Genomic DNA, 26,136 nt, shown 5'->3' on the forward strand with positions numbered 1-26,136 from the left:
AAAAAGTTCCAGTGTTTTAGTGATAACCTAATATTCTGATAAGTTATATTTTCCCTGTACTGGCATTTTGTTTTTAATTTTTTGGTCTTTTTTACTGTACTAAAGTTTTACATTTTTATGTAGTCAAACTTGTTATTTACTTTACAGTTCTGGGCTTTCATTCTTGGTAAAGAAAATCTTCACAAATACTAGAAAAATTCTATATTTCCTTTATACTTTTATATAATTATTTCATATTTATATATTTTAACTAATCTGTAATATTAACATTTGTTATTTTTAATTCACCTGAAATTTGTTTACTAAGTATGGTATGAGATTGATATTTTGGTGGGAAATTTTCTAAAATGGATTAAATACTTTAGCACTCTTTTAAAAAAGAATATGTAAGGATGTAATTTATAGTAACCAAGTTATCAGGCAGATTCTAAAGTTATATGAGGTTTTTAATATTTGTAGTAGGTGGCCCAAGACTGTAATGCTTATTGAATTCTCTCCTCCTTATAATTTTTGTTACTGTTCTGTATAGTTGAGCAAGCTTCTATTTTGTTGTTGACTAAATATGTTACTTCATCTTACCCTATAATAACTTTCTACTTCAAATATGTTTTAAATTGGGCAATCAGGAATATAAGGTAGTTGGGATTGTCACTGAACTGAGACTTAGAAGGAATGTAAAATGCACATACCCTCTGTCCTAGCAATGTTGCTAGAATTGGGAAATAAGTACAAACATACCTGTTGGAAGGCATTTGTTGGAAGGCATGTTTGCAGCAGCAGTGGTGAAGTCAACAAAATTCTAAACAAATAAATGCACACCAATTGGGAATGGCTTAAATAAGTTATGGTACCCAGGAGGTGATGTGTATAGCTTCAATTATACTTGCTGATTTATAGCTTGGCTCTGAAACGTAATAGCTTTTGACACTGGACAACTTACTTAACCTCTCTGTGCTTCAGTTTGCTCCTCTAAAATGAGAATAATAGGATTGTTGGAAACACTAATTATTACCATGGAGTGCCTAACAAAATAAGAATAGAAACAATGAAGTGATCAAAAATGAAGTGTAGAATATACAAAGTAGAGGAATTTGAGAGGGCTGATTCTGTTAAATATTGTGTAATTTAGGGGAATATATTTTGTTTTAGAAACCTCATAAAGAAAATTGCCAGTTCTAACTATTTAATTCTAAATAGTAATTATAGTCCATCACACTAGGAACAAATTTTCAATATTCTGACATTCCTAGTAAAAGATTTATTTGCTAGATCTTTGAAATACACAATGAGAAGATTTTGCCTAGAAGATAATGTTTTTCTATCCCTTATTTACATATATAGCAGGATTATTCTTTGCCCACCTGAGCTGGAGTAATGTTTTTAGCCCTTTTAATTAGTATGGGGTGCCCAAGTAATCCTTTCACAAAATACCCTTGTAGTTTGAAAGTTCTAGCTTTTAAGGGTATCACTGACTATCCCAAGGTTCTTTAAAGCTAAGAAAGGAGAACTGACCACTTTCTTTGTTGCTTATTTAACAATGTTTAGTGTTTAGATACTGCAAATTGCTTTAGTTATTAACATTGGAAGAATACATACTAGGGACATCAAATCAGATACTCTGTGGCTAGCAAGATTTTTTTTTTCCTTTGTGTTCTCTTCCTAGACTAGATCATGACAACTACAAAAATCTCTAGCATGATCACCACTTTTTCATAGGTAATTGTTTCTATCATTGCATTGAGTGAGGTGGTGGGGAGGGGTTGTTAGAGTGGAAAGGAAATTCCTAAGCGTATTTCTATATTAGGTAAGGGAAACAGCCATTCTCTTTCCATAATCCATTAACAGTGTGATACCCATTTACACATTTTCTTTTTAAAAATTATGACTGAAGACAAAATATAATTAACAGAGTTAGGACTTCTAGGGGAGGTGCTTTTACTTAACATTATTCTGAACTTTTAAGTCTTAATTTAATCCAGTCTCCTTGATTTTTATAGTTTAAATGATGGAGGATATATTGTCAGTTGACTAAGTCAAGAAGTTTTTATTTAGGTAGCCTCTACTATATGTTTAGCCCTATTGAACACTGGGGAATTGGAAAATAAAATATCCCTGCCTTTAGGGACTTAATTATAAGATACATCTTTGTTAGCAAAATGTTATCTACTCGTTTGCTTCAATACTTTATTTGTGAATCTGTTGGAACCAGTTTACCTATTCACTGAGAAAACATTAATATAAAATTATTCTCTTAATTTATGTGCATTTATTCAGTTACATTGAGCTGTCTTAAAATAGGGTATGGATTTCAAAGGGTGATAAATGTGGATATGTTTGTCACTGCACATTTGACTGGAGCACAACTTTATTCTTTTGAATTAGACAAAAAAAACTCAGGTTACAGTTTCTAAGATTCTTTACTCTTAATTCACTTGAAATATTTACTTCAGTTTATGATTCACATTAGGAAAAGTCTTTTTTCTTTTTTCCATTTCCTTTCCTTTTCATTCTTCTGTTTCTGTCTTCTATTGTTACCTTTCCTTTACCTTCTGAATTCCTTTCTTTCCTTTCCTATAGGCACTGATGTTCTTTACATTGGCCCTCTGAAAGGTGAGCCTTGCCACAATTAAAAACAAAAACTTGGTCTGTCTGCTTCAGCTATATCCTTAACTTATCTTCTAATTCCCTTGAACTGATTTTTCCCCCCGTATTTCTGCCAACTTATATTTTTTGACCTTGTTATTGTATGTTCTAATGTTACACAAGTAGAGTTAATGTTACATGTTTTCAAGACAGGTAAAATAATGTACTAAGCTTTCCTTCCAGAATGAAACTTTTGTTTCACAGTTTCCTTTACATAGCATGTATTATTGAAAACTAAGGTTCTGTACTTAATTCATATTTACTACCTGTTTTTCATGTTATTTATTAGGAAGTATATATTCAAGTCCAGGACTTTATAGTAAAACAATGACCCCCACTTACGATGCTCATGACGGAAGCCCCTTGTCACCGACTTCTGCTTGGTTCGGTGACAGTGCTTTGTCAGAAGGCAACCCTGGTATACTTGCTGTCAGTCAGCCAATCACGTCACCAGAAGTTTTGGCGAAAATGTTCAAGCCTCAGGCTCTTCTTGACAAAGCAAAAACCAACCAAGGGTAAGTTTTAAAATAGAGATACGTTGAGGGGTACCTGGATGTGGTTCAGTTGGTTAAGCATCCGACTTGTGATTTTGGCTTGGGTCAGGATCTCTTGGGTAATGGAATCGAGTCCCACATTGGGCTCTGTGCTCAGTGCAGATTCTGCTTGAGGTTCTCTCTCCCTCGTCCTCTGCCCCTCCCCCTGCTTGTGTACATGCTCTCTCTCAAATAAATAAATAAATCTTTAAAAAAATAAAATATAGATAGAATTTCTTTCTCCAACTAGAGGTAGAAACATTTTATTAATTTTGTCTTGAGTTGTTCCACTGCTCTTGTTAATTTGTCCAGGTGGCTTGATTCCTCAAGATCTCTCATGGAACAAGATGTGAAGGAAAATGAGGCCTTGCTTCTTCGATTCAAGTATTACAGCTTTTTTGATTTGAATCCAAAGGTACCGAGGGTTTAGAGGGATCTGTTCTTTTTTTCCTTTTTGTTTTTTTCATTTGGATGTTTGTTTTTTGGAGTTGGTGGGATGAGGAATCATTTGTATATAGCAAGTCTGAATAATATTAAAAACCCAAGTTTTAGACAAAAGGATCTGTATTTGAAGTAAGTCTATTGTGTTAGCAGGTTGGAAGCATAATTCAGCCTTTTTCTTTTTTGTTAAAATGAATTTTTGAATGATTTGTATTTTAAATGCACTAGCTTGGTACTATAGGATTGGTAAAGTTAGTTTTAGGGATTTTTTTACACCTCTCTTTAGCTGTATTTTTGGTAAAAGAAGAGTTTTATGAAATAGTACCTTTTCAGTGACTTTCAGATTTCTAATTATAAGTCAAATGACGTTGCTTCAAAGAAGAATTCTTTAAGTCTACATTTCTTCCTATTTAATAGGCAAATATTGTAATGTTTCACTATCCAATGATGACTGCATCATCTGTGCTACTGAAATACTTTGCTTTTCTGAGAAGAGTTAAATTTGCTATGAAATCTAGAGTATTTTTCCCTAGAAAACACATGGCACAGAGATTTGGATCTTTTGCTTCCTTATTTATCATCCTTGGGGGGAAAACCTCTCTTGACTACTTCTCATCCTTTTCATGTCTAGATTATAGTGTAGATTTTAATGTAATACTTCTCATTTTTTATTATGTGCTGAAGTAATTCTTTTTGTAACAGTAAAAAATGTATAATTTAGAACTACAAAAAAAAAAATCTTAACCCCTTTCGGGCCATATCATGTCTCATTTTAGTAAAACCAAAGCTGTTTTGGGAACATAGTTACATTTGCTGGGGAAGGGGAGTTGCTATATGTTTTGTTAACATTCTAAATAGTATTGTTAAGACATTACTATTAATTTTTATTAACATAACTGAATGGATAATTCAGTAACGTATAAGTAAATCTTTACCACAAGTATATATATGTACTCTGTATTTCAGATTCTTAAAATAATTACTGTTTCCAGGGACCTGACACTTTGTCTAAGTATGCTTTTCCATAGTGGGCAAGATGTTCCCTGAAATAATTTACTCTCTGATTGTAACATTTTAGTGTGACACGTTGCAATAACAATACTAAAAAGCAGTCACTTTTACCTTACTTTAAATGTAGTCTTTCAAGTTAAGTTCATTTTGTTAAGAGCTCTGTCCCTGTAAAATAACATACAGAATCTTACTTCTAATACTGAATAATAATATTTTGGTGTTTTTTTTAAATGTCATTTTTAATGGAAAATTAGATGTGGGTATATATACATATACCTAACCCTATAGGTATCTTTATTATTGAGTATTTGATACTGAATAAAAATCCCAGGAAAAAAAATGTATATCAAAACTTTTTTGTCAAGCTTTGAAAGTGAATATTCAGTTTTCAAACTTTTTTATGTTAAAGGTAATGTATTACAAAAGGATTGTGTCTCTTTTGCTGCAGTATGATGCAATCAGAATCAATCAGCTTTATGAGCAGGCCAAATGGGCTATTCTCCTAGAAGAAATTGAGTGCACAGAAGAAGAAATGATGATGTTTGCAGCCTTGCAGGTAGTGAAGAGTATTGTATTGGTAAATGGGACTTTTCATGGGAAAAGCATAGGGGATTATTTTTAAATAGTAAATTAGAAAACTATAATTCCAGTAGCATTTTGATAGTGTTTACTTTTTGCTATGTAGAAATTGAATACACTTAGAAGACAAAATAAGTACATGAATTTAATTTTTTGTCTTCTTATCTAAGAGTTTAGTGATATACTTAATATTTTTCTGTATCCTATAGGAGAAAAATATCCTCCCACCCCCAAATATATATTAGTTAAAAACTGCCCAGTTTTCCCTTAGAAATAAGATCTGTATTGCAAATCAGATTTCTAAAATGAAGCTTATTAATTGCATAATTTCCTAAGTAGCTGGGGATGGTAATCCTTAAGAAGTAGGTAGCTAATGTTTTCCCGAGATTAAACCAGTATTATCCCAAAAGTGGTTCTTGCATATGAGCTTTTTCAGAATTACAGTAGTGCTTATTAAAAAATTGTCCACTTCATTACTGCTGTCCCCTCTAGCAAAATAACATAGGGTGGCATCCACAAATCTGCATTCTTAGAGACACTGAGATGCATGTAGCTGACCAATGGAGTAGTCATTCTTCCATTTCAGATAATTGAGTGAGGCTTTAGTGAATGTTCTCAGATTATGGTAGAACTCTGGTTTTGCCTAAAGTCCTAACAAAATTGGTATTCTTTAAGTACAGGAAGCAGAGTTGACATTTAGTTATGAATCACTGTTGTGGCTCAGTCGGTTAAGCAGCTGCCTTTGGCTCAGATCATGATCTCCGGGTCCTGGGATCGGGCCTCATTGGGCTCCCTGCTCAGTGGGGAGACAGGGAGCTGCTTCTCCCTCTCCCTCTGCCCCTCTTGTGCTCTGTCTCTCAAATAAATACAATCTTTTAAAGAAGAAAAAAGGAAAAAGAAAAGCTTTCACTGTAAAAATGATTTTACTTTTCTTTAGAACACAAATAAAAATGCTCTCAATCTTCTAAATGCTTTTATACATCCAGGAAAGTTTTCTGGTTAAAACTCAAAAAATTGTCCTTTGTAATGGAAGAAAAGCACATTTCTTCTCAGTTTACATGACGAAAGAAAGGGATCGAAACAAAGCTTAGACAAGGAAAATCTTTGATGACAGAGGAGTTAGTTTAGAGACTTGCTTAATCAACTAGTTAAGAGTCTTCTATTGTGTTTCTGGATAATTCAGACTATCTGAAGAATTTCTTTTTTTTGTTGTTTTTTTTAAAGATTTTATTTATTCATTTGACAGAGAGAGACACAGCGAGAGCGGGAACACAAGCAGAGGGAGTGGGAGAGGGAGAAGCAGGCCTCCCGCGGAGCAGGGAGCCCGATGCGGGGCTCGATCCCAGGACCCTGGGATCATGACCCGAGCCGAAGGCAGACGCTTAATGACTGAGCCACCCAGGCGCCCCCTATCTGAAGAATTTCTTGAATTAAATTCTGGAGTAATCTTATTCAGAGTACCTCACTTGGTTTATGGCTTTCTACCTATATCTTTCTTTCTTAGAATATGGGCTTATAATTTTGTAGTGAAGGTTTTGCCAATGACAGAATAATAATACATATAAAATATATATGGGGGAAAACTCACAGATTTTTATTATATAGTATTTTTTAAATCTTTTTATTATAAAAATAATGCACTTAAAAAAAAGCCCAACAGATATAAACATGCCTGGCACATAGGTGCTCAGAAAAATTTGTTGAGTGAGAATATAGTTGACCCTTGAACAACAAGGGGTTGGGTCCACTTATAATAATGCAGGCTTTCTCCAATAAATATAGTACAGTAAATGTATTTTCCTTATGATTTTCCTAACATTTTCTTTTCTCTAGCTTTATTGTAAGAATGAGTATATAACACATATACAAAATATCTGTTAATTGACTGTTTATGTTATTAGTAAGGTTTCTAGTCAAGAGCAGGCTATGAGTAAAGTTCTGGGAGAGTTAGCGCCCCTAGCCCCCATGTTGTCCAAGGGTCAAATGTACACACAGTTGTATTTTCACAGAAATGGGATTATTTTGTAGCTTTCCCCCACCCCGTGTATTGTAGATATTCCATTTTAGTGCAGTAGAAAATGCATCAGAAACCATGAATTTTAATCTCTGGAAACTGAATGTCCCAAAACATAGCTCTCCTGAACCATTTTAGAATCTAGATTTAATGAGAGAATTCTGAACTAAAAATCTCCTGAGTTTTTAGAAGCCTTCCCAGAGACTGACCCAAAGGCTCTAGAACCCATCCAGTACCATAAGGGGGAAAGTTTGAAAAGATGGCAAGGAAATGCCTGGTATTTTTATCTCCGGCATAGCCTACACTGAATTATTTTCTCCTTGGGGCTTCTGTTTTCTTTTGTAACATAAATCTACAGTAGTAAAAAGAAACAAACAATTAAAAGTAAGAAGGCGTAGATAAAAAATAAAAAGGTAATAACACTGTTTTTAAAGCAATTACATCCTTGGGCACCTGGGTGGCTCAGTCAGTTAGGCGGCTGCCTTCGGCTCAGGTCATGATCCCAGGGTCCTGGGATCGAGTCCCACATCGGGCTCCCTGCTCTGCGGGGAGCCTGCTTCTCCCTCTCCATCTGCCTGCTTCTCTGCCTACTTGTGCTCTTTATCTCTCTGTCAAATAAATAAATAAAATATTTAAAAAAATAAAGCAATTACATCCAAGTCTGTATTGTAACATTTAATAGATATCCCATGCACCCTCTGAAAGCAAAGCTGGATTTTAAGACCAGTCCCATTCATAGCCAGGGTTTTTCCGAGGTAACTTCTAAGGACTTTTTGCATCACAATCACCTGACTCACTTAACCAACTGAGCCACCCAGGCGCCCCTCACCTGACTCACTTAATAAAAATGCAGATTCTGGGCTGGACACCAGATTTGCTGAATCAAAATCTCTGGGGATGAACCTAAGAATCTGTATTTTTAACCAACTCTCTTGATGATGCTTAATGTTACTCTTACATTTAAGGCAGCCGTCTAAGGGCCCTCAACCTACCTCATTCTCCATGATTGGTGAACATGGAAGTTTCTATCACTAAGGATCTCATTTTAGCACAACTGAAGGTACAGCGAGAGACTGTTCATTACCAATTCACTAAATCTTAAAATATAGAGGAACACTGACAATTGGCCTCAGATTAGTTCATTCAATGTTCCCCAGGAATAGACTGTATTCAGTGAATGGATACTTCAGAAATTTGGAGTGCTCTTTAATTCTTTGAAAGGTAACTGAGTAAGTGATTTTAAAAGTTCTGCTTACCTTTGTATGAAACCTCGGTAAGGTTTAACATCAAAATCCTAATAGATTATTAGTATTTGTTCTAAGTGACTTACCTAAGTATGTTTAAAATCATAACTAGTTATTCTATATGCAGAGATTTTTCTATCTACATATAGGAGTACTACTCATCGTGTATATACACACACAAATACATATATGAGTGTATATATTCACATATAAATGTAATCAATCTTATCATTCTTATGTAACTGAGAATATAAACATCTTCCTCTGATTATGTTTTCAGCATTGAATTGAGGTGGGGCAGGGGTCGTGGTGGAGAGTGGAGCTTTAGCTTTCAGCCTAATACTTACAACTGATAAATTTTCCTCTGCTGGGTAATAGCAGTAATATAAGGTAATTAATGTTAATCCATTTTTACAAAAGACCTTATGCATATTCTGTTAATTCATTCAGTATTCATCGGTTTCAGGACCTGTTCTAGACACAGGGAATACTGCAGTGGGGGGGGCAGGGTGGGGGGAGAAAACCAGTAAAAAAAGATCTGCTCATGTGGAGCTTAGTGGAGGACATGTTAACTCTGAATTCTAGGGCTTCCCAAACTAAATTCATTTTTATATGTCCAAAGACCTGGTTCTTTTGGATAAATATTTATTAGGATATCTGGGACACTGCTTTCAGGTGCCATTTATTTTCTGATCATTCTAGTTCTTGGACGGTTTCATCTTTTCAAGTTAGGTGATGAAAAGCATTCAGTATAGATGCAGGTAGTAATCTCATTTTAAAGTTTTAAAGTTAGAACAGTTAAATAAACTATCATTTCTATTTTCAGTATCACATCAATAAGTTGTCAATCATGACATCAGAGAATCATTTGAACAACAGTGACAAAGAAGTGGATGAAGTTGATGCTGCCCTTTCAGACCTGGAGATCACTTTGGAAGGGGGGAAAACATCAACAATTTTGGTAGGGTGAATCTAATTCCTACTAGTTTAGTTTGAATTGATGCTTATCTTTTTGTGGATTTAGGTTCTCATAAGTATTGGGTGGCTGTGGAGAAATATTTCATGCTTTAGAGAATACAGGTGTTGACTTTTCAGAAATTAGTATTGTTCTAGTCTCCAGTGCTTCAAATACAGTAAAGATAGATCTTGTGATATGGACCCATTCTCTCACGAGCAGTGGGAAAACAGTTCTGCAGAGTGAAAGGTAGTGAAAGGTAGTCTCAAGTCACGGCAAAATCCATTTAGTGAGCTGCACATTTGAAATATTACAAAAAGAAGAGAAGAGATCTTGGGAAAAATTTTAAATACTAAGTTCGGTTTTAAAGCTTAGGAATTAGTTATTACAGAAGAAACACTTACCTCAGGGCTGTTACGATTTTGCAGAATTTCCATATGCTCAGATACAAACAGTTTTAGGTGAATTAGAATCAGTAATATGTTCTTAAAGGTTATATGAATTGCCATTTTAATCGCATCTTTTATTAGCTTTTTATGCCATTTGAACATGACTTTGTAATTTATGACCATATAATATGATTATACATTTAAAACCTTCATAATCTGTATTTTATGTAATTTTGCTTATAGAATAAGCTGATAATTGATATCAGATACTAAACATTAGAGTTTCAAATTTCAAGAAAAATCAGGAGAAAATGATTTAATTCTTTCCCTAGGGTGACATCACTTCTATTCCTGAACTTGCTGACTATATTAAAGTTTTTAAGTAAGTACAAAAAGGGGAGGGATTCCATGGGGCGCCTGGGTGGCTCAGTCGGTTAAGCGTCTGCCTTCGGCTCGGGTCATGATCCCAGGGTCCTGGGATCGAGCCCTGCATCGGGCTCCCTGCTCAGCAGGAAGACTGCTTCTCCCTCTCCCACTCCTCCTGCTAGTGTTCCCTCTCTCGCTGTCTCTCTCTGTCAAATAAATAAATAAAAATCTTTTAAAAAAAAAAAGGGGGGAGGGATTCCAAATATTAATGAATGATAAATATCAGTTTCATAGTCTCATTCATATTATTGAAATTTTTTTATTGTAAGTTTAGCAAATGCATCTGTAAAAGCATTTACCAGTTAGAGAAACACTAAATTATGAGAGAAAATAACCATCTTTACCAAATTAAAACTGCAGTACTCATGAACTTGTTTTTTTCTGATAAAACTTTTCTTAAAGGGGAAAAACAAAGACTGTGTAGCCTAGATTGCATTGCATAGATTCTGAGACATACAGTGGCATTTCAGTATAAAGCATCCCCTCTGGGTGAAAGCAGGACATAATGAACTATTATTGCCAGTGGTTATTTCCTTGTTCAGAGCCCTAGATTCTATTGCATTTTATTCATTTGTTCATGGAACATTTTATAGTAAGATTCCAGTGTATCTTATCTAGACTTTTATCAATCTAGGCATAATACAGTTGAGAGCTAGGCATTAAAGCCAAGAGGGTAAAGAGGAGAGGAGGTGATGTGGAGTATAAGATGTAAAGCTATTATGGAATAAACCATTTACTGTAGCTAAACCTAGAACAGCTCCCCATATGGATCGTTTCTGAGGTAGGATCTCATGAGGATCTTCATGAGGATCATGATTTCAGATGCAGCTCCCTACCCCCTTTCTCCTCCCATTACACACCTTTCCTTATCCACTCTCCATCATGACTGCTGTTTTCTTTGTGTTTGACATTGGGGTGGCAAGTTGAAGATACACCCCTAAAAGAGATAAGCACTTCCCTCACTTTAGTTATGCTAGGAGCACCTGCCTGTCCAGAGAGGCCCCAAAGGCAGCCCTGCACACACCCAAGAACCTCCTGGTGATTATAGGACCTAGGAGCCTTCCCATTGGTGACATTTACTTCACCTTTCTTTTCTTGTCCTTTCCATGTGACCTGCTAGTGATAGAGATGGCTGCCACTGACAAGTACTCAAATCCTGGCCTTCCTATCTTTCTCCTCTGCCCATTCATTCTTTGTGAGATATTCCTGAGTAGATTGATGAAGAAGAGGCAAATCCAATAACAGCAACATTGAATAGGACACACTGGCCCAAGAACTCAGTTCAATATATGTACAACTTGGCCTTAGACTTTTAATGATGTGAAACTTTGCCACTAATACTATTGATAAAGTTATTTAAAAAGTTGTTTTTCTGTTAATTCTATTTGACACGTAGACCAAAAAAGCTGACTCTAAAAGGATACAAGCAATATTGGTGCACCTTTAAAGATACATCTATTTCTTGCTATAAGAGCAAAGAAGAATCCAGCGGCACACCAGCTCATCAGATGAACCTAAGAGGTAAGGAAAGCCTTGGAATGACAGGTGTTGATAATGAAATTTCTCTTGGCTAATAGTCAATAAATTTCACTTTGCTGGGGGGGGTAGTTTTTCAGCAGATTCATTACTCCTTTGGGTACTATTTTAGGTCTAGATTCTTCTTTTTTTTGGTATGTTGTTTTTATCAGTTTTGAATATTCAATTTCACATGGATATTTTGTTGTAATCTCTGTGCAATCCTCATTTGAAGTGATACCACTTTACTTCTTGTCAAGTGAATTTGTGGTACCTCTTTTCTCATCTTCAGCATTGGGATATTCAGGTTTTCTTCATTCTCATCCGTGTTGTAGTTCTCTCCTCTGTTTTTGCTGGCTTCTCCCTTCCTTATCAGCATCCTGCTCATCTTTCTGACTTTCACTGATGACAAGCTGATGCCTCTCAGGTTCCCCAGCCTCTTTTTTGGCTCAGCAGTGGGGTCGCAGGCACTTGTGGGGTTTGACCAAGTTCTTCCTCTTCCCCAGTAACTCTTCCTGCACATTTTTGTTCCACACTCAGCTCTTGGTCTGGCCTCTGGGGTAGCCCCAGGGTACCCCTCTGAGGCTCCTCCTAGCTGACAACCTGAATCTCATTGGCTTCCTCTTGTTTTCAAATCCAGAGCTGTCCCTAGGGGCTGGTATTTGAGGCAAGTGTGCTTCCTGTGGCCTCAGCTGATCCTGGCTGGGGGCTCAGAGCTACTACTGGCATTGGCTTCCCCCCCCCCATTTCATTTGCCATTTGGGTGACTTCTTTGGTTCTTCATACTGCTCCTTCACCTCCTTTATCTGATGGATGGTTCAGGTAGAAGGAGAATTTCCTGTCCAGGTTGGTCTGGTTCTTCGGCAGCTAGAGGACATCTTGCTGCTTCCTGCCGCGATTTTTTTACAGGGTCTTGCAGATTGTTGATGAGCCCTTCACTTGTGGGCATATTTACTAAAAGCACCTGGCTCACTTGCAGTGAGAACTGCACTCACCACACCCTTGGCACCAGTGTGCTTGATGCAGGATGCAGTAGATTGGCATCTTACCGATCCATACTCTTTACAGCAAAGGCCAGAAAACTAAGATACATTTTCTGGACTTATTTCCAGTGAGATTTTGATTCCAATCAGATGCATTCATGTTGAGACTTAAATTCCCGATTAAGTTAAGGGGCTGAAGAGACAGAATTGAGAAAGGAGCAAGGTGCTTCTGGGCTGTGGAGCTGCAAGGGCAGCCTCCTGGTTTCCCAGCCTCTTGGTGGTAGCACTTGCCTTTGGCAGGCCAGTTGTGAGGGTGGTGTTCAGGGGGTTAATTCCTATTGGCCCAGCCCATTTCTGCTTTAGGTAACATTTTGCATGTACATTTATGATTACATGTAAAGCAATATGTCTTTCTAACTAAAAATACCCATATTTGAACAAAAGTACCCAAGAACGGGGTCCCTGACTCATTCACAAAAACGATTCCCAAAACAATTTCATTTACTGCTTAAAATACAGAGGTGCTTTCCTTGATCTATAGTCTTAATTTTGCTTTCTACATAGTACATTAGGATATTTTTACTATATTTCAACAAAATGTCCAAATCTGTGTTCTGCCCAGTAGTCCTCTGAATTGTTGTTTTAAAAAATAGGAAATCCCTGTCCTGGGTAGAAGATTAATGTGCCCATGTGTTAGAATTCTGTAATTTTCCTAAAAGTTAATTAGGCTCACTGCCTTTCTCTTGTAAGAACCATGGGTTTAACTTTTGGGTCTCTCATTATTTGTTACTCTTAGAATCCATTGCAGTTTTGTTCTTGCTTCTCTTCTAAGTTGCCCAGGACCAGCCCAGAATATCCACTCTTGATCTATAGACTAGATCTGTCTTCTCTGTCCCCCCTATTCCATCCTTAACCTTCCTTTTTTTTTTTTAAGATTTTATTTATTTATTTGACAGAACACAAGTAGGCAGAGTGGCAGGCAGAGAGAGAGGGAGAATCAGACTCCCCGCTGAGCAGGGAGCCCGATGCAGGGCTCGATCCCAGGACCCTGGGATCATGACCCGAGCCGAAGGCAGATGCCCAACCGACTGAACCACCCAGGCGCCCTCATCCTTAACATTCTCCCTTTGTGACTGAGAAGTCAAGTCCTGGTATGGAGAATGGCTTATGATGTGCCGCCTCTTCCAGCTCCTCCCAAAAGAGCATTTTTCCGGCACATCACACTAACGAAGATACCACCAGTCTAAAAATCAAATGGCATAGATTCTGCTCTGCTATTAAACAAGCCCTGTGATTTTAGAAAAATAGCCTCTTTGGACCTCAATAACATCCTCTAAGAAATGAGAGTTTTAGACTAGATGCTCTCCCAAGGCCTTTGGACATCTAAAATCCAAGGTGTAAAAAATTCAGTTAAGCAAATACTGAGTGAATTCCTGTGTCGTAAACTGTGCAGATACTAGAGACATGAGAAAGAACAGATGACAGTCCCACCCCTTGAGGGGTTTAGAGCATGTTGGGGAGATAAAGAGTTACAATTTGGACAATAGTACTTTATCAGCACCACGCTCTAACCAACTGAGCTAACCGGCCTCTGCTAGATAATAGTACTTTAAAAAGTAAGTAACAGGTCTAAGGAAGAGCAAAGGGGTAAGGGTGCTTGCTACATCAGTGTTCAGTGACAATGGAGAGAATTAGGGTAGACTTTGTGGGGGAAATAATGCCAGAGTTAGATCCAAGGTCTAATTCGAGGTCCATGGAAGGAAGGTGAGTTGGTAAAAGCTGTCCAGGCAGAGACTGGTGTGGAGAGAAGCATCAGCAACCACAGGGAGTTTGTGCTGCTGGAATGTAGGGTTCAAAGGGGAGGATGAATACTTCCGTAGTGGCTGTTGAGTCTGATTCCTACTAAGATGAGTGATAATAGCAGAAGAAATCGGCAGGAATTAAGAGGATAAAAATGTTGAGACTGTTTTTTAAACTAGCAGCAGTGACGTGCCACGGAAAGATTATTAACATGAAAATGACAGGATCCATCCTATTTATATTGGCTACAGTATAGAGGAGTAATTTAGAGCAGTGACTGTGATCCAGATTAAGGTGATCAATATGGATGGGGAAGACCGTGCCAATTCAGACGACCCTGAGGAAGCCCAGTCAGCCGCCTGGGTGATTGACTTGGGAGAGGCCAATGGGAGGGACTTATTTCTGGCTTGTGCAGTTGGGTGAGTAGGGTTGAGAATGTACAAGAGCCAAGTTTGGGGAGAAAGATGATGAGTTTAATTTTGGGTCATTTTAAAGTCAAGGTACCTGGGGGATATCTCTTGAAGATACCCTGTACGCCATTGGATCACGGGAGATCCGCACTGCAGATACTGATGGTAGCAGTTTTAGGATTAAAGGTAAATGCAGCCTTAGAACAGTTGTCTGCAATAGGAAAAGGCTAAGAAGAGAACCCTGCAGAACACTCATGTTTGAGGTACAGGGCAGATTAGAGGAAGAGGAGCTTGCAAGGGAAATAACAAATGCTTATGAAGACCATGAAAATGAGGTATGGTGGGGGCTAAGGTAAAAGTTGTTTCCAAAAGGACAGTAGTCAATAGCATCAAATGCTACAGAAAAGTAAGATAAAGATTGTTAAGCCTCCATAGCATTTCACCCCATTGGAGGTGGTTAGTGGCCTTGATGAAGAACAGATTCAGCAGATTTCAGTGGCCTTTTGAGTATGGGAGCCAAAGTACTCACTGAGAAGTAAATCGGAAACAGCTTTTTGATGAACCTTATCTGTGACAAGGAAGGAGGAAAGAGGGCAATAATAGCAGAGAGGTATAAGGTGGAGGAGAAAGGCACTTTGTGGTTTAAGATGGGAGAAACTCAAGGAAGTTAAATGCTGATGGAAACATCACACTAGAAATAGAAAGGAAGAAAGAAATTTAGTATTTGGGAGAGGAAGAAGATCTCTTTAATGGATTGAGGCTCCTGGGATGGCAGGAAACTCAGCCTACTTGGATAGGAGAGCCTTAAGAGGAGAGATGCCTCTTCCACTGGGTGGAAGTTGAGGGCAGCTAGCTTTATCAGCCATGGTGGCACGAAGCTCTCTGTGACTCACTTCTGATGGCTTTCTTGGAAAAAAGAGATGAAGTTGTCCACTGAGAGTGAGTGGCATCAGAGGCCTGAGAAGATTTGAAATAAACATTGTTGAGAATGTCTGAAAACACAGAAATACTACAAGTGTTGAGGGCCAGGTTGAAGTTGGGAGTCCATGAATTTCTAGTGAAACCTATCTGCTTGGTTTTGTGATTTTTTTTTTTCCCCCTCCCCTCCTTTGAGTGTTCAGCAGCCTAATGTAGGCAAGTAAACGATAGGTTGGATTGAGCCCTGGTTAAGGTTTTGGTAAATGTGTATAATGGAAAGACAGTGAGTCTAGGGAATTGGAGCTTGATACCTGGTGAATGGTGTGCAGGCTGAACTCAGGAAAAGGAAGAGGTGAAAACATGTTGCTGATGGGGAGAAAGTTGAGGGGTTGCAGCAGAGGGTCCCTCAGATAGTTTGAAGAGAGGATTGAAGATTGTGATTAGAATGGGCTGTTTGCATTGAACATTTCAGAGGAAGCATAATTGGGTTATAGTGAAGTGTGGCATGTTGCCATTGAAGTAGGCAGCCAAGGTGGCACGGAGTGAATGTGGCCTGAGATGTGGCCTCGTTAAGTGCTTCTGCACCTACACTAGCACCTCTCTGGGCTTTTTAGTTTTTTTGGTATTTTACTTTACTTTTTTTTAAAGTTTATTTATTTAAAACAATCTTCGCACCCAACACGGAGCTCAAACTCAAGACCCTGAGATCAAGAGTCACACATTCCTCCAGTTGAGTCAGCCAGGTGCCCCAGTATTTTATTTTTAAAAGAGGCCTAATTATTATGGGATTATATAGTTTAAATCCACTTGAATGATTAATGAAGTCCGTAGAAGATCGCATATCTTCAAACATCTCTTTGTGTTTTTGTGTGTGTTTTTTTTAAGATTTTATTTATTTGACAGAGAGAGACACAGCGAGAGAGGGAACACAAGTAGGGGGAGTGGGAGAGGGAGAAGCAGGCTTCCTGCCAAGCAGGGAGCCTGATATGGGGCTCCATCCCAGGACCCTGGGATCATGATCTGAGCCAAAGGCAGATGCTTAACGACTGAGCCACCCAGGCGCCCCCAAACATCTCTTTGTTTTAACTTTGCAGATTAAATGCATTGCCACACAACTTACTGATAGTTTGTAATACTTGCACAGAAAGAGTTAAATGCTGTAGCTAATATTTTTAAAAGAAAGCAAGGGGGAGAAAGTCCACCAAATTCATGATAGGAGTTGCTTCTGGAGAGAAGACCTCCCATTTATCTAAAATGTTCTGTTTCTTTTAATATGATACTTCAGTTTTAAAATTTGTCCTTTTTATGTGGTGGATATATAGAGGTTTATTATCTTGTTTCTTATACTCTCTGTGCAGAGAGAAATTTGCTCGAGTACAAAGAGCAAGGAGACCACAGGCCCTGCTAACAGTTTACAAGCCTACTTGATGGTCCTGAGACATATTGAGGGTGACAACTGGAATGCCCTTTAAAGAGCTTGACATGTACATTATCTTTTTGTCCTTATAGCATTCCAATGAGGTAGAGTTTAAGGTCGGGAAATTTGGGGAGAGATGTTAAATAAATTGGCAATAATTACGAAGTGACAGAGAAAGGTGTGGAACCTAAATCAGATGGCAGAGCTCCACTCCACTGTATTACACCGGTTACTACTTGTTTATGACAGCCATTATCCCACCATCTAACTGAGTATATGTTCAGTCCATCTAAAGCTACTAGCTAATGCTTAACTGAGTTGATTACATGGATTTTGTAGCCCATAAATCTATGTGTTGCTGAAAACTTGACAGTAAAGTTCTGAATATCAGTTATTTCCATGCTGACTTCCCCAGTATGTAAGTGTACATTACCTTCTGTAGTAGATGTGCTCCTAAAATACTGCTGCATAAAGTTAACTTACGAATTGAGTCCTATCTATGAAGGAATTACGGTTTTAAAGAAACCATTTTTGTGCAGATGCTCACCCTCTGAATCGAAGTATTTGTAAGTGTGAATATTTAAGTGCTCCAGCACTGTGGAATTTGGGAAAGAGGCATGTGCGTAGGAGCATCCAGTTGGATCAGGAAAGCCTGTGTTTTCCCTCCCCTCTCCTCCCCTCCCCTCCCCCTGTGCCATTAGGCTTCTTCCTTCCATGGAGGCATAGGAGGGCCCTGAGGAGACTCCCATATAGGACCCCAGGTCAAACTAGGAATCCCACACACACAGTACCTTTTCTTTTTTTAAAGGCATCATAAAAGTTATTTATTCTTGGGGCACCTGGCTGGTAGAGCATGGGGTCATGAGTTCCAGCCCCATGTTGGGTAGAGAGATTACTTAATGTGTTTTGATAAGATGACTTTTTTTAAGTTAGAATTGAATTACAGAAAGATGCTTTAATACCCCTATACATTTAGAAACGTAAAAATCCCAAATAATTTAAGGTTCAAGGAACTGAATGATATTAAAACAGTATTGGGGCACTTGGGCGGCTCAGTTGGTTGAGCATCCAACTCTTGGTTTCAGCTTGGGTCATGATCTCAGGTTGTGTTGGGCTCTCTCTCTCTCTTTCAAACAAATCTTAAAAAAAAAAAACCCACAATGTGGGATGGTGTTTTGGGGTAATAATCCTTTTTAATAGTACCCTTTCCTTCTCTTTTCAGTCAAGTTTTATGAAGGCCACAAACTGTATTAGATGTGACTCTCTGCTCCACCTCAAAGTTATTGGGCAGAAAAACTTCTTCCGGAAACAGCAAAATTCAGCATGCTAAGATACCATAAAATGAGGGCTGCCTGTATTGGCTTGGGATTTCTTAAAAGTATATTTGACCATTTTAATACTTTCTTTATTATAGGATGTGAAGTTACCCCAGATGTAAACATTTCAGGGCAAAAATTTAACATTAAACTCCTGATTCCAGTTGCAGAAGGCATGAATGAAATCTGGCTTCGTTGTGACAATGTAAGTTTTCCGATTAAAAATAAAAACCTCAATTTTTCTTTGATTCCTTAGTATGAGTAGACCAGTCATCCTTATGTTTTATACTCAAAGGGACCCATCATGTGATACATTTCATATTTTAGTATTTCTTTTCAACAGGAAAAGCAGTATGCACACTGGATGGCAGCCTGCAGATTAGCCTCCAAAGGCAAGACCATGGCAGACAGTTCGTATAACTTAGAAGTTCAAAATATTCTTTCCTTTCTGAAGATGCAACATTTAAACCCAGATCCTCAGTTAATACCAGAGCAGATCACAACTGATATAAATCCTGAATGTTTGGTGTCCCCTCGCTATCTAAAAAAGTACAAGAACAAGCAGGTATTTGATTCATTTTACGTCACCTATTTTCTTCTGGTTTTATGATTTTATGTACATACTTTAAATTTAGTTTCCCCTCTTATACAAAACTTTTAATCTTAATTTCATATCCGGTGGCCAGAGTATAAAATAGGCTGCAGATATAAATTGGTCATGTAAAAAAATGTTTCTCATTTTCATAGGACAGATAAGGAGGTAAGATGTTGGAAGCATATTTACTCGCAACAACCTAAGGAAACCACCCTGTGAATGGGGTGTTCTTTCAGTGTGGATGCTTTGGGTTTTACTCATTATATAATGAAATGTGGGTATAAAGCACAGCCAGCATTTCCCAACAAAATCTATAACAACTCTTCTTGCTGTCGAAATTGACTTTTCCAGCTTCGGAAATAAACTTTGTTTAAGGGTGGAAATAGTCTATAGTTCAACATTGTTTTTTCTTAACAGTGAAGAACCTAAACCAAGATTTACATGATGTGACAGAGTTTGGTAAATTTTCATTGAAAATTTCACTGCTTTTGTTCACTCTGTTTAGAATTCCTTTCCTGGAAATTAATACCATAAAAGGATTGCTATTTAGGAAAATGGTTCTTTGGTACAACATAAAAGGTTCTTTGCAGGGGAATTTCACTTGGGATAGCCCCCAGTATTCGCTACACCAAACATCATGCCGTAAAAGGCAAAGGCTTCAGTTTGAGGTGGGGGGTGAAGAAGACCTTTCAAATAAATATTTCATTTCTATGTAGTTTCATTTTTATCTCTGTTAAAGAATAATTTTAAAACATTACTGAAAGGGCCCAATGAAATACCCAGAAAGCTTATTAATTCTTAACTTTAAATATAATGTTTATCATATGGGTCTGAAATCACTTAGCTAAAAATAAATATTCAGAAGTTTTAATCACCAAGTATTTGTCTTTAAGTTTCAGAGGTTGTGTAAGCTACATGGAAATTGTTTATCCCACAGTCCTATGATGTGGGAGTAGTAAGGAATGGAGGAAATGCTGCCCTGGGGAGCTTTGTGGAATGTAGATTGTAAGTTAAAAAGGGAAAGTGAATCAAGTACTAATTTCATTTTTTTTTTATTCTTAATTATTTCATTTAAAAATTACTTGTTAAAAAAAACTTGTTTCTGAAAGTGGATTCATTTGCCTTCAGAAGGCAAGGAAGAATTTCAAACCTTAGCAAGCTTACCATTTCACTATCAGGTATCAGGAAAAAGAGATCTTAAAATGTAACTGTGAATATTGCCAAATGGTTTAGTTGTCAGAGGTACTGAGTTGTTTTCTCAGAAGCCTTTCAAATGATAATTTTCACTTTTTAAAAAAGATAGTTTTCTATCCCTGATTTCTCAGCTAGATTGTCAAGTGAAAATTCTCTTGTGGACAAAAACAGTGAATATTTGACTGTCTTTAACTGGCAGGATGGCAGTATGTGTGTGGTCCATGGTTAAGGATTCTTCCAGCCTTGTCTTCCATGTTGGCCTCTTACCAAATGCATAATCTTTCCTAATTCTCCCTTCCCTGACTAGATTTATAAGTTGTTCCCAGAAAGTAGAGACCTAGGAAGTGCTGACAGGCAGAAGTATAGTTGCTATTGTGTGTCAGGTGCTGTACTAGTCATTGGATGTAGTGCTTAGTAATCGTTAAGCTATCTAATACAGTGGCATTCAGGAGTCCAGTAGGAAGAGATGTGGGCCATGGGCTCTTTCATTCCGACCAGGGCCCATCAATAGAGATTCTGTTATATTTAATCTACTTTAAATCCCCAAAACTACATATTATTTAAACTTGCTATATATATCTTAACGTGACTATGACTCCCAAACCGGATTTTTACATTTTAAAGGAGAGTTGTTCCCTGTTTTACCCATGTGAATACAAATTGAAATAGACTAATACGTGTACAACCTCCATTCCTAGTGTAGTGTATAGCATCTCTTCATTTTCCCTTCCAGGAAAAAGGATGCAAAAAACAGATGGTAATTGAGGGGTTTGCTTTTCTCTTGTAAATAAAGAAACAGTATGGTCACTGCACTTACTTTATACCTTCAGCTTATTTCTGAAAAGCGGTGCATGGGTCATATTATTGGACTCAATCTCAAAACATTAAAGGTTTTTGAATATTAATTTTGATTTTGCTACTAAAATCATTAGTCCTACCCTAACCAGTAAGAACCTGGTAAATGAGCAGGGAAAAGGGTATTTGCTCTTTATTTTTCCCTACAAATTCTCTACCCATAATTTTAGTAACACTTAACAATCTTAAAATAATGTTGGAAGTATTTCTCAGTATCCTAAATGGAAAGTAATCGCTGCTTCCTTGTTTTCATTTTCATGCTTGCATTTACTTTGCTTGGTTTCCACCTAAAGTAATTTTTTTTGCATGGTTTTTGGCTGGAATTTTGGTTTGCAGGTTACCGCAACTTTTTCTTTGCTTCATTGCCATTTTTCTGATTGCCTTTTTTTTTCTTTCTGCTTCCTTTTTCTTTCTTCGCATTGCCATCTACAGCCAGGCTATATAAGAGATTTGGTAAGTTCTCCATATTTACCAAAAAAAAAGAAAAATACATAAAATATTGAAAGCCCTAGCCACAATCCCCTCTTACGGATTAATTTCCTTCCACTCTGTGGGAGTAATCATCCCAAAGGGAGTATAATTTAAATTAAAAGTTAACTTTTCTAATGATTCCTTTAGAAAAAATTTTAAATTATTATGGTGATTTCAAGTACTAATTTAAAGGTGCTAATATTCCTGCTAGAAATTTATGTTCCAGGTACTCACTCTGATAATTGTGTCTTGGTGCTCAACTTAAAACTCATATCATGTAAAGGATTAGAACATGCCCTTTTATAAAAGCAGTGACATACGTGTGTATACTTGGAATGTATCTCCAGCGTGGCAGTTACGTACTCCTAATTGTACTTCTTGTTTCTGGATATATGGAAACTGACATTAATGAAGAAATATATCAAGGTTTATTTTGAAGAGTCATCATTTTACTGAAATTCCCAAATGTAGCTGTAGAAATTTCTTAATTCCAACTCTTAACAATACGTGATTGTAGGGTGGGGCACATAATTCAATTTTTTATTTTTTGTCTTGATCCTCCCATGAAAGAATATTGTCTCATGGTAAAGGTGGTGTTTAATCATGTTTAGATAACAGCAAGAATCTTGGAGGCCCATCAGAATGTAGCTCAGATGAGTCTAATTGAAGCCAAGATGAGGTTTATTCAAGCTTGGCAGTCGTTACCAGAATTTGGCATCACACACTTTATTGCAAGGTCAGTGGTTCTCCTAAACACTTGTGTATAAATCTTAATCTGTTCCTTTTTACTTAATCTACTTAAATTAAACATTTAAAGTACCTACTGAGATCTGTTGAGCAATTTGAAACCTATTTTCTATACTTGTAATTTTTACATTAAAAATTCAAAATGATTTCTATTTTTACTTATGTGAAAATACCATTTTTTTTTTAAAGTGCACATCTTAAAAGAATACCAGAGCAGCATGTCCTCCCACTCCCACCAACATGTTTTTAAACATTTTGTATGTTTTTAATACTGTAGGTTCCAGGGAGGAAAAAAAGAAGAACTTATTGGGATTGCATACAACAGACTGATTAGGATGGATGCCAGCACAGGAGACGCAATTAAAACATGGCGTTTCAGTAACATGAAACAGTGGAACGTAAACTGGGAAATAAAAATGGTAAGCTCAGTGTTAACTTGAGTGCCTGCAGAGCCCTTCTGCTAAGAATTAGTCAATTAAGAATAAAAAGGCCGATAAATTCTGTAGATTATTTGTATCATCACCTCTTAAAGTATAAAACCTGGTTGGTTATTCATTTCCCAATTAAACTTGTCCACTTCATAACTAGCCCAGTTATTAGAATTCTAAGAACATAAGGATCTGCTTAGAAGCTGGTTTTCTGGAAATGGTACACCCCTGTCAGTCACGGTAGCAGCTACTGTTTATTGAGGGCCTCCCTTGCACCAGTGCTGATGCTAGATGTTGTTACATTCATACCCTATTTCTCAGCTCACCACAGCCTGCTGGGGTGGTTGGATTGGCCCTCCTTTACAAAGGAGGACACTCAGACTTAGAGGCCTGACAGCCATGATTGCCATAACCACACACTTGGTCACAGGGTCAGGATTCAAACTCAGACGCTCAGGGCGTCAAACCTGGCACAGCTACTCCTACATATCATGCTGCCCCTAGCCTTGGAGTACAAGGAATAGCATTTAAAATAAGCAGTCTTCTACTGATAAGCCATGGGTTTTGGGATCATTAGGTTTGTTGTATCAGTTTCTCTTACTGCATAGAATCTCATATTTCTGAAATACAGTAGTATCTCTCCTTATCTGTGGTAACCACGGTCCAGAAGCAGATGACCCATCCTCCTGACGTATTGTTAGAAGGTCCATAGTAGCCTAACACTACGTCACAGTGTCTGCTGTGTGCTTCACCTTCATCCCATCACGTGGGCATTTTATCATTTCCCATTATCACAAGGGTGAGTACAGTACAATAAGATATGTTGAGAGAGACCATATTCACATAACTTTGATTATAGTATATTGTTATAATTCTGTTTTATTATTGTTAATCTCATAGTATCTAATTGATAAACTTTATCATAGATATGTATGTAAAGGGAAAAAAGCATAGTATATATAGGGTTCAGTACTATCCACAGTTTCAGGCATCCACTGGGGGTCTAGAAATATAGTCCCCATGGATAAGGGAGGGCTACTGTATTCAAACATGATACCTAAAGGTTAAATATCTAGAGCAAATATTAAATTAAATGCAGGAAGTAGGTTTTCTCCCAGGCCTTGAAGAGAGACCTCATTAACTGAATCACCAGAGACCATTGGGAACATAATGACCTAAACCCCTTGCATTCAGTCTTTTCAGAACATGAAAACTAAAAAGGAGTGGTGGAGGGGCTAATAAACTTAATTCTTTTGGAATTGAAGGCATTATTAAGTTTAGGATTTAAAAAAAAAAATTGAGGATCAACAAGTACTCTGTGAGAGGGCAGACTTTAAATAGAACACTACCATACGGAGTTCTCCTGGGACTGACAGACAGTTCTTGGGTCTTTGTTCCAGGTCACGGTAGAGTTTGCAGATGAAGTACGATTGTCCTTCATTTGTACTGAAGTAGATTGCAAAGTGGTTCATGAATTCATCGGTGGCTACATATTTCTCTCAACACGTGCAAAAGACCAAAATGAGAGTTTAGATGAAGAGATGTTCTACAAACTTACCAGTGGTTGGGTGTGAATAGAGATACTGTGTAATGAAACTCCATGGCCATAACAATATTTAACTTTGAAAGCTGTTGGTTGTTATATGCTGCTTAATAAAGTAAGCTTGAAATTTATCATTTTATCATGAAAACTTTTTTGCCTTACCAGACCAGTTAATAAGTGCACTAACAAGCACGACTATTAATCTGCTATCATGATACAATATATGGACTTGAATATGGCACACATTCCTTAGGGCCATGAATTGAAAACTAAAGTAGTGGGCAAGTCAGGAGCAAAAAATCACTGATTTAATTTAAGCTAGCCAAACCAAGAAACTTAAGCCATCTACTTTAAAGCTATCCAGGGCTTAAACTATATGAAGTCTATTTATCATGTTTAATGCATGTGTTTTAATGTATGTTTAATTTGATCTTGTGTTTTAAAAATACCTACTTCTGGTAGCCATTGATTCTCCATCCCCCACTCCCACCCCCAAATAAATCAGGCCTGCGAAAGATGCCTGATATTTAATAATGTCATTGTTTGACCTTGAAGGAAAATGCTATCAGTCCGTTAGGCTTGGTTTGTTTTTGTCCTTGAAGAAGCATGTATGTATATTGTCTTGTGTTTTTATTTTTACACCCTATTGTATTACAACACTTTTAGTATTCACCAGCATATTCACTGTCTGCCTAAAATATGCAACTTTTGCATTACAATATGAAGTAAAGGTCTATGAAGTATGCATTTTGTGTAACTAATGTACAAACACAAATTTTATAAAATTGTACAGTTTTTTTAAAAAACTACTCACAACTAGCAAATGCCTTAGATGTAGCATCTTTGCATTAATTAAATGCTTTTAAAAATATAATTAATGTGCAGTTTTCTTACCTGCTAAATTAAGAATGACTTCATTATAGTCATGATTTGCCACAGTGTCCTTAACTCTAATGCCTGGACTGGCCATGTTCTCGTCCGCTGCGCTGTTACAGTCCGCGTTGGTGCTAGTCAGAAAATTCCTAGCTCACACAAACCCAAAAGGATGCCGGGAGGGGTGGATTACCAGTATTGTCCAATAATCCATGGTTTAAAGACTGTATAAATGCATTTTATTTTAAATAAAAGCAAAATCTTTTATTTATGTTTCTTTTTGTACTTCTTGTCTTTACTGTTTACATACTAATTATCTGATGAAATGAACTTTTGCCTATACCTTGCGTTATGAGGACAGCTTGCTGGTATTCCAGAGTATCACCAGGTAGTGATACTTAATCTCTAGGATAGAGTCTTCCACCCCCCTCACTTTTTCTGCTACTTAAAAATGAACTGCATAATATTTAAATATTAGAAATATAAACAGAAATATGACAGTTGAACAGACATTGTTGACTTGGGCCAAATTGGTTTGAACTGCAAACTGACTCCTGGTCTAAAAAACCACAACTCACATGTATGAATTTATTGCCTGTTGTTAGTGCTATTACATCCTCATTCCACCACAAAACAGCAGTCCTGGACTTTCTCCTTTAGCTCTGGCATTTAATCAGGCCAAGTCTTGTTCATTTTTCCCTCAGGCAAACTTTTGTCATTGTTATCACTGACACCTGAATTCAGGTCCTTGTCCTGTGCCTGCTACGATGCCAAAGCCTCTAGAAGCAAAGCTTGGATCACATTCTCTATGGCTTTTCTTTGTACTCTAAGGTCAG

General features: G+C 37.3%; 1 protein-coding gene and 1 long non-coding RNA gene across 9 annotated transcripts in view; one reads left to right on the top strand and one right to left on the bottom strand.

Annotated features, from left to right (window-relative positions):
• Nucleotides 1-25,567, top strand: part of FERMT2 (FERM domain containing kindlin 2) — a 75,206-nt gene extending 49,639 nt beyond the window's left edge. The window contains exons 5-16 of one of the 2 annotated variants that reach the window (XM_031030457.2): nucleotides 2,578-2,610; nucleotides 2,933-3,158; nucleotides 3,489-3,591; nucleotides 5,077-5,184; nucleotides 9,292-9,426; nucleotides 10,142-10,191; nucleotides 11,632-11,756; nucleotides 18,693-18,799; nucleotides 18,938-19,159; nucleotides 22,321-22,445; nucleotides 22,734-22,875; nucleotides 24,285-25,567. In XM_031030457.2, coding sequence (XP_030886317.1) covers nucleotides 2,578-2,610; nucleotides 2,933-3,158; nucleotides 3,489-3,591; nucleotides 5,077-5,184; nucleotides 9,292-9,426; nucleotides 10,142-10,191; nucleotides 11,632-11,756; nucleotides 18,693-18,799; nucleotides 18,938-19,159; nucleotides 22,321-22,445; nucleotides 22,734-22,875; nucleotides 24,285-24,458 — 1,550 coding nt within the window. In that variant the 3' untranslated portion in view covers nucleotides 24,459-25,567. The remainder of the gene's footprint in view (nucleotides 1-2,577; nucleotides 2,611-2,932; nucleotides 3,159-3,488; nucleotides 3,592-5,076; nucleotides 5,185-9,291; nucleotides 9,427-10,141; nucleotides 10,192-11,631; nucleotides 11,757-18,692; nucleotides 18,800-18,937; nucleotides 19,160-22,320; nucleotides 22,446-22,733; nucleotides 22,876-24,284) is intronic. The other variant, XM_006735557.3, reaches the window with a different exon arrangement.
• Nucleotides 1-26,136, bottom strand: part of LOC115941665 (uncharacterized) — a 188,306-nt gene that overhangs the window by 76,593 nt on the left and 85,577 nt on the right. The gene's annotated exons all lie outside the window — the stretch shown is intronic.

Source organism: Leptonychotes weddellii, chromosome 9 (assembly GCF_054177405.1).
Source record: "Leptonychotes weddellii isolate Sample4059 chromosome 9, ASM5417740v2, whole genome shotgun sequence".
NCBI lineage: Eukaryota > Metazoa > Chordata > Mammalia > Carnivora > Phocidae > Leptonychotes > Leptonychotes weddellii.